Consider the following 15839-nt stretch of genomic DNA (forward strand, 5'->3'; position numbering starts at 1 on the left):
GAGATGTGCCTTTATCATTTTCAAGTCTTGATATTTTAGTTTTGAGATATGATGGCTCAGCAGCAGTTTTAATTCTCATTCAACAACTTTGTCTCCTGTTCTCCGTATCAAATTTCCCATGGTAATTAATTCTCATTCCCAAACACTATGGGGCTTAGAATCCAGGTTTTAGTTAAAAAACGGTGTAAAGTTCTGGATTTTAAGCAAGAAATCCAGGTTTTAGAAATCTCTCCACCATCCTGAGATTTCTAAAACCTGTAAAAACAGGACGATCTCCTACTCTCTCGTTCAACAAAAAGAGGGGCGAGAGATCAGAAAACGACGGACGGTCTCCTTCTCTCATCTCCCATCCAGGATTTTGAGGAAATCCAAGATTTTAAAATATTGATACCCCCCCTAACAGAGATAGAAATTCTACCCAAGGATTAAATAAACCCCAACTTGCTGTTCAGGAGTGAGCAGAAACATCCGCACAGTGAGGGGGGGGAAAAACACGTCCGCACCCTTCAGCCAAAAGTCCGGGTCTGAAAGAAATGTTTAAGCAGAGCACTAATCTTGTCTAAAAAATTAGCTAATCTCCATGGACCAACAATCGGTTCCTTTCTTTTCTACTTGGTCTTATGAGTGCCACTGATCTTGCCCATCGGCTCGCCAAGCCTGGGGCCTTGAGGGACTTGGTTTACTCTGAGACTCTCTCCCCAATGATATGGTGAATCTGTAAAATCTTTCTTTTTTATTTGTTCTGAACAAGAATCCATAGCTCCATTTTTTCTCAACTCCCCCGCTCGAGTCGAGTTGGAACCCATGAACATCATATGGTCTTGTTTCCACAATCTGCTTAGGTGGTTAAGATCATCCATTCAAAGCTTACGGCCAGGCAAAAAAATCTAGCCGATGAATAGTTCAAATCACCATATGGCATGACCACATCTAAAACTGGAGAACACAACAGAGCTTTCCATTCAATTGATTTGGCCACCACCCAGATAGAGATATAAAACCAACTCCATCCTATCATTTGATGGGGCGATTTCCCATCACTGGACATTATGAGAAGAGTTCAGGTTTTGAGTATGAACTGAGCTCCTGTGTATGGTGTTCTGCATTGAATCTCACAATAGCCTTTAGAATGTAAATAAAAGACTGGGTGCAGCGAATTGCATGCATCTGCCAAATGAGGAGAATTGCCAGCAATCAATCGGATCATCATATTTGCAGAGGCTAAAATGAATGGGATAACAGGCTCACAGAAGAGAAGGATGAATGAATGAGATTGCATCACAGAAGAGAAGGATGAATGAATGAGATTGCATCTTTTTTCTAGTGTACATTTCTTGTAATAAGATTTATGGTACAAATCAAAATTGCGTCGCACAGCAGCACGGCCACTAAAATTCTTTCCACTAAAGTTCTTTCGATTAAATCTCCGGTTTTAGGACGAATTAAAGCACACAAGCTTGCACATTCTCCTTCTGATGGCTTGGACTTTTGGGTTCTCCACTCCATGAAGGATGCTTTTCTCAACCCTTAAAACATAATTCTCAGAGATAGAGATTAGATAAGTTGACGAAACTCAGTTTTATCCAGCGTCCTGCAAGATGCACCAACCTAATGGAGCAAGTGATGAATGGTGTGTGACAGATGCCATATTAAACAAGTCAGGACATGGTTTAAAATTTCGGCCAAAATACCAAAATTTTGGATTTCGGACAGGACCGAAATTTTAAACTGAAACCGAAATTTAAAAATTTTGGCCGAAATCATAAGATTTCCACCAAAATGACTGAAATTTCATTTTTGGCTGAGGCCGAAACCAAAACCAAAACCGAAATTTCAATCCTTGGCTGCCATACCTTTGCCGGGTACCTTGAGAATCAGCATTAGGAAAGGGAACATCCAATATATCAGTAAGGAATGACATATGGCAAAGCGCAAATATCGCCTGAATCTATCCGTATTGCGTCCGCCCACACTAGTGGTGTTTCACCAACCTCGACTGCCACCTTAGGCTTCGACAGACAATTTTCACTGCTGAAAAGCCACTCTTGGTCGTCAAAATCAGACCATTCAGCCTTTTGGGGTACAGTAAGTATTTGGCTCAGATACTTAGAGTCGGGGTGAGGCGGTCTGGTAGATGCTTCACCATTTTCACAAGCAGTTAGAGAAATTGAAGGCCTCGAGGTTACCGAAGGTGGCTGGGCTTCTATTATACCGTTAACCTTACGTTCTTTATTGATTTCAACCTTCCTGGTATCAGTCACCACCTGCCTATCAATAGCAACCTGGCATGCCTCTAATTTCCTTCCATTCTCCATGGACAGATTGGAGGAAGAAGTTGGTCTTGGAAACTTATTACGCTGAAGATCATTTTCTGTAACCAAAAAGTCCGACTAAGTAACAAAAGATCGATAATCACCAAAAGATAAAAAGGGATTCACCAAAGTTAGGGTCAAAGACGATAGCAAACGTTTTTTTACAGATTAAAAAAAAAACTATAGGGAAAGAGACTCACCATGTACAAATCCATTTATCTCGTGCTGTGTTCTCTTCTTGAGATTTCCCTGGGTGGCAGCACTCTTTTCTCTGTCCTTGGGAGGATATGAGGGTCTAATATTGAGGGCATCCACGTGTTCCTTCTTGCCACTGTCCCTTACTTTATCCTGCAATTCATGTTTGTGTTCGCCTTTCTCCTTTTCTTTTTCCTTCCCTTTATCCCTGTCTTTATCCTTTCCTTTGCTTCTCTTCTCTTCTCGATCTCCATCCTTGCGTTTATATCTGCTTTTATCATCACCTCCCTTGTCTTTATTTTTTTCTTTCCTGTCAACCTTCTTCTCGGCATCCTTCTCCACCGCTCTTCCCACACCCTCGATTCTTCGTTGGTCAGTACCAGTACGGTTCTGAAATATTTCATTCCCAGTACCTCTTCTCTCATCTCTTTCCTTGTGCCCGTCTCCCATTTTACCATCCCCGTCCTTGTCCTTGTTCTTTTCTTTCCCTCCAGTCCTTTTCTCAATACCCTTCTCAGGCGGTCTGCCCATCCCCTCAATTCTTCTTTGATCCGTACCAAAAAGGTTCTGAAATATTTCATTACCAGTACCTCTTCTCTCGTCTCTTTCCTTGTGTCCGTCTCCCATTTTACCATCCCCGTCCTTGTCCTTGTCCTTGTTCTTTTCTTTCCCTCCAGTCCTCTTCTCAATATACTTCTCTGGCGGTCTGCCCATCCCCTCAATTCTTCTTTGATCTGTAGCGGTGAAGGTCTCAACCATTTGGTTTCCTGCCCCTCTGTCATCTCTGATCCTCCGGACCAACTCCTCCGTAAATTTAGTATAATTATGCTCTTCACCCTGCTGGCTGCTTTCATCAAGCTTCTCTCCATTGTAGCTCACAGTTTTACCTTCAATTCTCTTATCATCTGATGTCGTGGTGTTCTTTTCCTTGTCCTTCTTCTTGTCTTTGTGCTTTTCCTTTCTATCTTTCTTTTCTCTATGTTTATCTTTGCTTCTCTCTTTACCTTCTCTCTTTTCTTTGTCCTTTTTCTCCTTCTCCTTTTTATTCTTTTTCTCCTTGTGCTTCTCCTGAAATTTACATTTGAATTAGGTAAAGAAAATCCAACCGAAGAGCCAACAATGTAGCAATCCTCTCTTAACTATCAGAAAATAAGCCTTCTAGGAAAATCATGTAATACAAGAAACAACTAACTGAGATGTATGTTCAAGGGGCCGAAAAGATGATTGTCACATGGATACTTAGAAAAAGTACATAAGCGAGAACAGTTTGAGAATAAGACTATCCAAATTAGCATAGCATATAATTGACAACTATTTATGGCATAAGTACAATTCTAAAACAAATACTTTGCTGGCCAGTTTAAAATTTGAGTATCCTGAAGTAGAAAACAGTCCAAATGGAATTATCACCCTTGTATACACGGATAAAGCAATCATCACTGGAAGTAATAGAACCATGTAGAAATTACTTTGAAATATCATAGGATTTGCAAAGGAGTGACTCTGAAAAAGAGTATACCCATTCAAGAGACTTCAAATTCAAGGTGCATAAATGGAAACCACAGAAAACTCTTCAGTAATGATTGCCCTCAAATCCCAACAATACATGTATGACTGGAAGCTTGCATTACTGTGAGAGGCAATGGTATTGGCGAGGATGGCAGGACAAGTTCAGACAATTTTAGAAGGGTTTGACATTAAAGACCTCAATGGAATTCTAGATCCACACCATTTTGTCGCTTCTTTCCCTCCGAATGAAAATGGAATCTAGAAGATTCATAAATCATAAACGTGGCCACTCTGGAACCTCCGTATCAAAAGAATTGTGTCGGAAGTTCATTTTCTAAGAAATCCTGCCCTTTATACGGGCAAAAGATTCATGAACCGTTGCTTTTTTATTAGCTACAGACTACTGTATAGAGATTAGGGAATAAATTTATTAAAGGCACATTCTTACACCAACCATCTTTCCAGAACCTAATTCTATAGCCCTTGATGCTCTATACTTGATTCCTTTTTTAAAAAAATTGGACTTCTGTTTCAATATCTCTCACTGCACCTTCACCCCTCTGTGTGTGTGTGTGTGTGTGTGTGTGTGTAAGATATATATATATATATATATATATATATATATATATATACAATAGGGCACCTGAACAAGGACAAGTAGTAAATCAGTAGATTGGTTAACACTGGCTTGATGAGAGTTATACTACCCCCAAGTGAGATGAGGCTTCTTTCCCAAGACGATAAGCATTTTCCAAATCGCAGGCTCTATTTTTATGTTTGCCCTCGCATAGAGGAAGGCCTGGGTATCTATCTCTCTTCATTGGGAAGATGACTGTCCAACTTTGATTTGCCAAAATTAGTTATTTGCCTAGTGACATCCTCATATCACCGAAGAGTAGCTTTCAGTTTTAACACCTTGCCGCATCAACCTTGCTAAAAATCAAGGCGTGCATACTGAAGATGAGTAATCTCCAATCCCGTGACCCCACTATAAATCCTTCAATGACACTACAACTCCTTTATCGAGCATTCTATCAACGGTTTCAACCATTGCAATAAAAAGATGACAATGGACCACCCTGTCTCAAGACCTCGAGAGGATTTGAAGGGACCTTTAAAAGAGGCATTGTTCAAGATGGAAACCGCGCTGAAGAAATGCATCTATTCGCTACCCAGTCCCAAAACATAACCCCCCCCCCCCCCCCCAAAAAAAAAAAAAAAAAAACCAACCCCACATGGGTGTTTTTTTATTAGATGCGTTTTTTCGTTTCTTTTCTCGATCATCTTATTTTTTTAATGAGATAGGGTATCCCCTCACCATTTTAGGGTGGGACTAATCCCTATGGATGCACGCAATCACCAGTAAACCACAAGCATCGGTTTACTACAATGGGGATTCAAACTCTCATCAATGGGGAGCATACCCATGACTTTAAGCCAAAGAGCCACACCCGTCAAGGTTCTTTTCCCGACCATCTTGGCCACCTTGTAGTTGCTCTTTATCCGTTTCATTAATAAAGTTTGTCATTCAAAAAATATATTCTTTTCTATTTTTGAGCAAGATATCAACCAAACCCTTGGGAACAAAAATCCCCTTGATATGATATATATATATAGCAGAGGAGAAAATGAGAGAATTATTTGAATTTCTCCCAAAATTCTATGAGAATTACACATCACTTTTTTTAACAAAGGCACCCATTCAACCCACATATTTTCAATCCTACCCCCTCCTTTATGCTTTTTAACAAAGGCACCCATTAAAGCAACATAATTTCAATCCTACCCCCCTCCTTTATGCTTTTTTAATTATGGAAGCCTCTATAGATTGGAGGGCTAGGACTGGCCCTCCGCACCCCCAAAAGGTTGGGTTGGACTGCCTCTATTCCATCAAGGGTTGCGACATTTGTGCGAATTACTATTTCTTAAAGCATCAATATGCCATACATGCTCAAGAAGAAAAAATTTTGTCTAGCAAACCGGTGCATAATGTGCAAAAAAGGACTAATCTATGGACATGAATCCATGTGTCGAATGTTGACTCAGATACGAGGTGTCGACACATATACGAGGTGTCTGACACGAAAACCCCTAAAAGTCTAGAAATGGGGACAAGCCCATATGCATAAACATAAAATTACTGGTTGTGATTAGCAAAAAAGACTAATCTATGGACATGAATTCGTGGGTCGAATGTCGACTCAGATACGAGGTGTCGACACATATACGAGGTGTCTGACATGACAAGCCCTAAAAATCTAGAAATGGGGACAAGCCCATATGCATACACATAAAATTACTGGTTCCTAATCACAATTTGCAACAAGATAAATATGTTATTCATTTAACAAACTAATAAATCTTAGAATTAAGCAAATATAAGTCTAAACAAACATGAGATAATCAAATAACAATGCACCCATCACTCTAATCTAGTTTTCCTTAGTCTCCAATATGCAACGAGAAGAGAAACCAATAGGATACAATGAATATAATATTGGAAGAGTTTGTTTAGGGATTTAGGTTTAGGGGAGGGGGATAAAAAATATTAGTTAAAGAAGAGTTAATAGTAAAATAAGAGTAAATGACCAAAGAGGTAAACATTATATTCAATAATACATAGCATTTCACTTTACATGGTACAAAAAGCGACACACTCACATTAAGTTGACACACACACAATAAGTCGGATACTTCTAGCAGCACATTTACAAGTATCAAAAGAAGTGGCAATACGTGTTCAAATACATGTCAATGTCAGCATGAGTCAGCACGCGTGTTAGCAATAAATTCAAATTGTCAGCTAAATCATGCAAAAAAGAAGAGGAATCTGCCAATCACTTGTTTATCCATTCTGAGTTGTGTGTGCTATTTGGTGCACCATCCTCTTAGTTTTTTACGTGCACTGGTATCTTCCAGCTGATTCATTAAGCAAGTAGCTCAACGAATGGAAGATCTGTAACCTCGGGAAAGAGGCAATGTTATGTTGTCTACTACCCCATTTGTGGCAGTTTGGAGAATACAGAACCAACGGAGCAACAGAACTTTTGAAGACAAAGAATCGCAGTCTGGGTCTATTATCACCTTCACCAAACTGAACATTCATTGGGATGATGGCTGCCAACCCCCAACACCCCCCCCCCCCCACAACACCACCAAACGGTCCATTTCTGCATCACATACTTTAAGATGGTGAATAAAGGTTGCAAGGGACAGGCCCTCTGTGAGCAAACCTTTACATAGATGGAAGCCCCCGCCACAAATTCAATAGAGATAAATTTTGATGGCAGCTCTAAGAGTAATCCTGGTTTGGCTGGGATTGGACGGGTGATTCCCAATGAAAGGCGTGGGGTGATTAAAGCCTATTTGGGTCCTATCGTGGTTGCCAATTTGAGCAAAGTTGAAGTCAAAGGTCTCCTTGAAGGGATTATCCTTCATATGGAGATCCAGTGTAAAAAATGGGTGGAAGGTGACTCCCAGAAAAAAAAAATCCCGGGCTATTAATAGATCCTCATGGCCTTGGAGATGCACTGACATAATCTCTTGTATCTGTGACCTTAGGGCATAAATGGGCATCTCATTTTCCCACGTCCCCCAGACAACAAATGTTATGGCAGTTGAGTTAGCTAAGGCAGGGACAAATCAATCCAGGATAGCCCTTTCTGACTCTTTCCCTACCGAGTAGGGGCATTGTATTTTGTTTGGGTTGGATTTTGCAACAAAAAACGGAGAAGCCAAAGAATATGCCTAATAACTCTTTCTCTAGTGTTGAAGTGATGAAGAACTTGTTAGGATAGCAAAATCTAGCATCACATGGCGCTCCTTATTATAGATAATCCTGAGTGTGGTACTTTTGGATGTCCTCTCAATTTTCAGCATCATCTCAATTTGAAACTATCAAAATGTATTGAGCTAGTATGAGCAAGGGGTTAGAAGGAATCATAGCATCTTTTTTTTTCATGTTTAAACGCTGACATTTTAAGGTCTTATGAGCTTCTTTTGTATATGTAACTCCTCGACAATGGGAGTACTTGTGATTCAAAAACATAAAGAGCATAATCAGACCCCTGGTTAGTGATTGTATGGAAGTAGCGTCATAGAAGACTTTGGATCTGTATTCAAACATGGTCCTGGAGATCATTGAATCAATCTCATAATATCATCAAGTGGTCGAGAGACAGTCGAAGGTACTCCTAAAGAGGTGCACTTTTGGGTGATTGCCAATCCGCATTGAGCTGTCAAATGATGAATTTCCAGGCCCGCAACAGAACTTCATGAAAAAGTGAGCATAAGAGTTTTCAAAACTCCCCTGCATCATCATTGACTCCCCGGAGTTGACTCCCTTTTGCCTTGATCACGTTCTGCATTTTGCCCTACAAAGTCAATAATTTTTTTTTTTGACTCTCATGAGTTATGACAGCGTCAACCGAGTATTCTACTGCATCGTGCCGAGATGACTAGGATTTTCTTCGGCCGCATTTTGAAACACTGGTCTTAAGAGTGATATGACTGTGATAAAACTCCACAAATACATTTAGGGAGGCAGATAAAACAAGCATATTCGGTGCAAACAGTAATATGTTCAAATTCACTATTGTGAGTCATAGGGAAGAATAATTCCATCAAATGCTTCAGATGATAAAGCACTTCATGACCAAAAATGTCATTAATACAGCCAATTCAGCATAGAGAAACCATCAGTAATCTGAGAGAACACATTCCTTCATCTAATGTGCAAAATAAATGCATACTTCTCACAAAATTATATAAAACCTAACAAACTCTTCATCTCACGTACTAACTTTTCCAATGTAAGCTATCATGAAAAGGCAATTACTAAAATCAGCAAAAAAACACCAATATATGGAAAGGGAGATGGATGAACCTTTGTTAGTAAATCTACATCATCATTCCGATCTTTCTTTTCATATCCTGGTGGCGGAAATGGAAAGCAGCGAGACATTGCACGATATCACTGAATTAGTGACACCTGCTCCTTCCACTGATACGAGCGCCTCACCTAATTTCCAGTGATGTTGCTCCAAAAATTGAATGAAAACGAACCAGTAACAGTGCTCCTGTCCCTTGCACCATGTCACCACGCTCATTTCAGCTTCAAGAACACTGCATCTTCATATCATCCCAATGGCACATAAATGGAAACTTACAAATTCGTCGATCCAAAGCCCTCTTGCCACAAATACTAAAAGTTTTGATTAAGCAAATTCGAATGGAATTCAACCCAAAACAATAGCAAAAACTCCAACCCAGAAATGGAAACTTAAGAATTGGATAATCCAAAACCCAAATAGGAAAGTCTTGATTTAGCAAATTCGAATGGAATTCAATCCAAAACAATAGCAAAAAGCTTAAAACTCAAGCCCAATCAAGTCAAATCCACTCTTGCTCAAAACTCTGCTACCTTAATAGATCCTAGATACGGGATGGAATAACACAGACAACAAGACCAAAAAGATTCTTGCGCTGCGAAACCTCTTAAGCTATACTAATCCAAATGGGCATCTCAAGCAACAAAATCCATTACAATCTGATCACATGTTCTGATCATCACCCACTCCTTAGTAGCAAAAACCAATATGGGGTTTCGCAAAACAGCTCGATATCCAGCAACGATTACCAGCAGAGATCAGTTATTTGGAGAGTCAGAACTCCGAAAATGCCGAAAACTCCAAAGGAACAAAGATCACATTACCATAATTCAAACAACTCCCACACAAAAATTTAAAGTGCAGTCCTCTTCCATGTCCAAAACGCGAGTTGTACCATCTCCTAAACGCAGATTAGAACCCATCTAATGAGCGGAAAATGTCAAGAAACTCAACCCCGAAACTACTGAATCCGCCACGCCAACTTCCAGCAAGATCCAACCTGGAACCCATCTGAAACAATCTCCAAAACACTCAATAAAAGTAATCTTCTAAACCCTAACCCTAATTACAGAATCTTGGAGTAGGGATCCGACCAAACCCTAACCCCCGCGAGAGTGGAAAAAGGAAAAAAAAAAAAACCCTAATCAAAGACTTCCTAAAGGGAAAACAAATAGATAAATTCAGATTCAGTAAGAAAAATGAAGAATAAAAGGGTATTTTCCAGAGAAATTTTTTTTTGTTTTTGAAATCTCTCTTCTCTGTCTCAGTTTCCTCTTAGGGTTAGGGTTTTCTATTTCTCTTTCCGTATCAGACTCGGAATTTGGGTATCGAATGAAAATCTAGGGTTTGTTCGGAAGTTACACGCGAATGCACTCTGTCTCTCTCTCTCTTCAAAAACCCCCAAAAGGGAAGAGAAGTTTGACAGGAAATGAGAGTGGGGTATTTATATCAATAAATAGGTGTAGGAAAGTACTAGAGTGTAGAAAGCAAGAAGGAATATCCACACTCACATTTTTCAGTAACGGCACTCCACTCTTTACTTTTAGTAACTAGGGTTGCAACGGATCCGGTTCGGATCGGATCCACCCGTGTCATAGTAGTCACAACTCACAAGAGACTCACAACTCACAATCATGGTTTTAAATTTTGACCGAAATCCGAATTTCGGGTTTCTGTGGATACCGAAACGTTGCTTTATTTTGACCGAAATTCAGTTAAATTTTGTTTCCATGAAATTTCGGAGGAATCTCACAAAAAAATTTGGATTTTATTCTTTATTTAATATTTACCCGAGATTTCAATAATTTTGGCCGAAATCTTATGCGAGATAAAATATTGCTTTATTTGATTTCGTTGGATTTTATCCGAAATTTTGGGTTCGGTCCAGAATTTTGAAACTATGGTCACAATCCATTCAAATCTGTTATTGGACCTATCGGGTTCGGAGTGTTCTTCGTATCCTAGTTCATATGTCTCCATAACGATCTATTTCAAAATGGACCGTCCATTGGAGTATCCTAGTAGGTCCTAATGTCCTACACTCCTATTTACATTTTACGGTGTTGAAATTCTTAAAAGAGGGTGAGGGAGAGGTAGAAAGAGAAAGGAAGAGAAGGGGGGTGACTCGTGAGAGAGATGGGATGCGTTGGAAAAATATGTGTTTTATTTTTACTAAAATACCCCTGATAAATATGTAAAGTTGTGAACAAAATTTAGAGAATATTTTCATAAGATAGTATAATAAAATCGGATTTAAGATGGTCAATGGGCTTTTGTTAGTTGTCTAGATCTAATAAGAATTTCCGATCGATGATTGGATCCCGAAATGTGTCGATGGATCCTGCTAATATGTTTAGGTTCTGTTCGTTTAAGATCGGATTCAGATGGTCCATCGGACCATGTAAGAATACACAGGGTGTGGATATCATTTTCTCATAATAAATGGCAGGAGAGACGAAAGAAAAGTCATCCATACAACTGGTAAAATTTTGACAAGCACATGTGGGTTGCTCTCTCTCTCTCTCTCTCAACCCCAGTTTGGGTTACACGTGTCCTCTTTTTTCCATCAGCCATTTCCTAATTCCTATCTGTATGACTGTATTCCAACTGGGGTATAGATCTGTCCGTACACGTGGCAGTTGCTTCTTATAGAGAGATGGTGGGACCGCATATGTCCTAGAATTTAGGCTTTTAAGTTTTTCTTCGTTGTTTTGGGAGGACAAGAGTCTAGAGATATATGTTAAATGTGGAAAACATTAACAAGTGTAAAGAAACATGTGAGTGTTTTGAGTAGGGCTGCAACTCAGGTCGGGCGGGTCGGGTTTTGGAGAACCCAACCCTACCTGAGAAATATCTCGGGTCGGGTCGGTTTTTTTTCCGGAAAACCCACGATTCCCAAACCCGGCCCTACCCATGATAAATCTCTGGTCGGGTCGGGTTTTTTCACGTTGACGCAATTTTTTAAGGAAAATTCTTGTTTGACAAGGCAACTCAACTCATAGAAGTAGAAATTACACTCACATTACACTTGAATCAAACAATGATGTAATTACACTCACACTACACTTGAATCAAACAATGCCGTAATCAAACAATGTTGTAATTACAATCAAACAATGCTGAATCAAATGCTTGAATCAACTCAACTCATAGAAGCAGAAATTACACTCACATACAATAACAGTGGGTGCGTGGGTTTTCACTTTTAACTATTAACTAACAATAGAAAAAAATGAACATATTATAACTTATGTAACTCGGGTCGGGTCGGGTCGGGTCGGGCCCCTTCAAACCCGGCTCGACCCGAGATTCATGCGGGCTTTTGAATGCTCAACCCGGCTCGACCCGAAACCCATGAAACCTGAACCCGACCCAGGTTATTTTCAGGTCGGGTCGATGCGGGTCGGGTAAAACCCGGCTCGAGTTGCAGCCCTAGTTTTGAGTGTGAGGAGTGGAGAGTAAGGCTGTGTTCTTTAACTCTCACCTGCCATATGTTGCATTTTTTCACAGCGGGGGATGAAAATTCTGAGTTCAAGAATCAAAATGGAGTCGCCCCAAGTGATTCTGTTTTGCCCATTTTGTCCGTCATAAATTTAGGATTTCAATAAACTCGAATACCTTTTACAAGCGAACTAATTCGTGCTTGTATAGAACACTTACATAACAAACATAGAAAGATACTATGACAAGCATGAAAGGAGATAACAATAGAATATTCTAATCTAGAGGGATTCTAAACTCACAGCCCTTGCAAATTTGAGCTGAAAGGGTGCTCCCATTGGGTGAAACTCACCAAAGTGCATTTATTACCCAACGAGGGCGCCCTTTTAGCTCAAATTTGCAGGGGCACCTGTCAGTTGAGAATCGCTATCTGATCTTACCTAATTACTAATTTAATCTAGCTGTCTAATCTAACTAGGTTACCTCATTTAACTCACTTGCCTAATATACCACCAAGATATTCTAATTGTTCGTGAATCTCTATCCAATTCAACAGTGAGAGGATTGAAGTCACTGAACATTTGATCTCAAGTTTTTATGCATTGAGTACCCAAAAAATATTTTCCTCTATCTCATATGTTAATTATGATAGTGAAATATAGAGAATTTATATGGTGGTCGACCGTCAAACAACAACAAGGGCAAAGAGAGAAAAACTTCCCCCTTGATTTTTGATCCAGGTCGAACTCTCTTATTTGACCAACCCCCTTGATAAAAATCAAGGGGGTTGGTATTTTCTCTCTCCGCCCTTTATATGTAAAGGGCGCCCACCATATAATTTCTGGTGAAATATATAGGCCATGTTTGGCATTCTGGAAAAATTATCAATGGAATATTACAGCCAGTTTGAATACATAGATTTTATAAATCAGTATTGAAAATTCCTGGATTTTAAAGCTAAAAGCCGGATTTTATAATCTATGTATTGTAAAATCTAGGTTTTAGCTTGTAAACAGTCATAGATTATAAAATCCATATATCCCGATAGTATGTTGGTGGGGTCAGTTGTGGACATGAACGGACACAGAGAGACTTTGGAAGGTGGGAGTGGGGTGCTTGAAAAGCCCTAGGAAATTGGGAAAAATAAACCCAATTTGAAGTAGTGTATTTGTTTTCATTTTTTTAGCGATTTGTCATGCTCTCCTCTAGCTCTTTCCTCCTTCCCCTTCTAAACTCCTCTTTCACACTCGAGCCCATGAATATTCCATGAAATAATTTTTCATGGTCGCGAACACATGCCCGTACTCCTCGTCCTGAGAAACACTTCAACACATGATTACCCATGCATAGTACATATATAGTCTTCTCATACACCAAGTAGTCACTTAGGCATGTTTGGGTTGCAATTTTTTTTTCTGGAAATGCCTGGAAGGGAAAAAACTTTTCTTGGATTTTTTGATTTCCAGTATTATTTAGATGGAAATCTAATTCTTGATGACATAATCGTTTAAATAAGTCATAATCGTATCATTTCCTTCTACAATGTGGACAGTAAAAAAATCACAAGAAAAAAAAATTCTACCCCAAATGTTTTTTTTTCCCAATCCAACCAAGGCCTAGTGAATACACGTGAGATATAAAATAAATGGTATTTTGGCAAAAGAAGTCTTCTACTTTGCTCTATTTGCAAAAATAGTCTCTCTGATTGACCATTTGCAAAGATGGTTTAAAATTTCGGATTCGGTAACCGTTTCAGACCCCACCGAAAACAGAAATTTTGGCGTAACACATTTTTTAAAATAAATAATGGCATTTAATCGAAATTTCAGTCCGAAATTTGGTAAATGGTGAAAAATGAAAGTTTGGAAAATTATGGGTCCGAAATTTGGTAAATGGTGAAAAATGAAAGTTTGGAAAATTATGGTTTCGGTCCCCACCGAAATCCCGGTCGAAATTTAAAACCATGTTTGGAAATAGAGTCATCACATTTTGGTGACCACTGCAATTTTAATCATGCCATAATTTTGTGACCAAAATACTAACGGTAGATTTTTTTTTTCTTTCTTTTTTGAATTGTACAAACACCAAAAATGCCCATATATTTGTAAAAAGACCAAAATGCCCAAGGCACTCAACAATATGTTTTGATAGGATGGGTCCCACCAGCTAAACTCAAACCATGCATCGGGTGGGGCCCACCATTTTACACCTCATGTTTCGATGGGGCAGAGCTCTTTAATGTTTTGTAATGGTGGGTCCCACCAACTCAAATCAAACACATGCATTGGGTGGGGCCCACCTTCTTACCTCATGTTTTGATGGGGTTGGGGCTCACGATATCCACCCGAGCCTATGCATAGGGAGGGGAGCGTCACCCGTATATTTCTTACAAGGGATTAGCTAGCGTCCATCCGCGAAATGCCTTCCTCGCAAATCCCTTTTGTACAATGGTAATTTTCATCTTTTTATAGGTGACTGGGGGATTTGTTAACGAGTGTCATAGGTACGATCCTTTAAACCCTAATCTCTCTCTCTCTCTCTCTCTCTCTCTCTCTCTCTCATGCGGATGAACATCTTTTTTTTTTTGTGCGGTTTCACTATTCGTTTCCTTTTTAAATTGGAACATATGTAATAATTGTAATGCTGCAATCCTTCAAAAGATGTGTATTTACTGATATTTGATTTTGCATAATTTGTTTTTTTTTTCCCCAATCGTTATCTCTTATTATGGTGAGCACGTTATTGTTTTACAGTCACGATCCATTCAAATCTCTTATTGGTCAGATCGGTTTCAGGGTGTTCTTCAGATCCTATTTCCCGTGTCTCGGTCATGATCCATCAATTTCTTATTGGACCGTCTATCCGAGCATCTTGTTAGTTTCTACTTTTATCTTACTCAACTCAACTCAACTCAACTAAGCGTTTGTCCCAAACTAGTTGGGGTCGGCTAATGAATCCTTTAGAAAATTTTCATGAAGAAGGTGAAAGAATGATGCAATCCAAAAATTAGCAATAAATTTTGGTGATAGGTATTTTAGGAAGATTCATAAGTGGAAGTTTCACAAGTGGAAAATACGAAAAGTTTTCGTGAATAAGGAGGTGTTTTGGCGGAATGGAAACTTGCTAAGCTTACATGATTTTGAGATATGGAAAACTTACATTCTTGGAAAGCTTGCAAGATTACAAGATTTGAGATTTAACAAGTTTCAAGAATTGGAAAATTTTGATTTCCTATTCCCTTGAAGTATTTTGTTTCCTAAAAGGTTATCATTTTCTAATTTAGCTAATTACTAGATTTGATAGGTTCTAGTTGCTTTTCTTATTTGTAGCTGGTTTTTTAGCTAAGGAAACTTTAATATTTTAGATATATATGCCAATATCATTTTTAGCTATTTTTTAGATTTTAGAAATGTAATAAAAGAGATGTAAGATTGGAGTTGAGGGAGTTTTTGAGATTGAATAAAATTTTATCTTCACGGCATACGTGAGATTT

General features: G+C 39.0%; 1 protein-coding gene across 1 annotated transcript; it reads right to left on the minus strand.

The window, feature by feature from the left end:
* Window positions 1–1670: 1670 nt before the first annotated feature.
* LOC143847362 (uncharacterized) lies at window positions 1671–10290 on the minus strand. The gene is made up of 3 exons (XM_077356172.1): window positions 8902–10290; window positions 2513–3575; window positions 1671–2371 (listed from the first exon to the last, which is right to left on the minus strand). The coding sequence occupies exons 1-3, from the start codon at window positions 8977–8979 to the stop codon at window positions 1905–1907; spliced, it is 1608 nt and encodes a 535-aa protein (XP_077212287.1). The 5' UTR covers window positions 8980–10290; the 3' UTR covers window positions 1671–1904.
* Window positions 10291–15839: the final 5549 nt, after the last annotated feature.

This window comes from Tasmannia lanceolata, unplaced genomic scaffold (genome assembly GCF_043159265.1).
Source record: "Tasmannia lanceolata isolate RefF3 unplaced genomic scaffold, GAP_Taslan_0.1 ptg000015l, whole genome shotgun sequence".
In the NCBI taxonomy this organism is placed as follows: domain Eukaryota; kingdom Viridiplantae; phylum Streptophyta; class Magnoliopsida; order Canellales; family Winteraceae; genus Tasmannia; species Tasmannia lanceolata.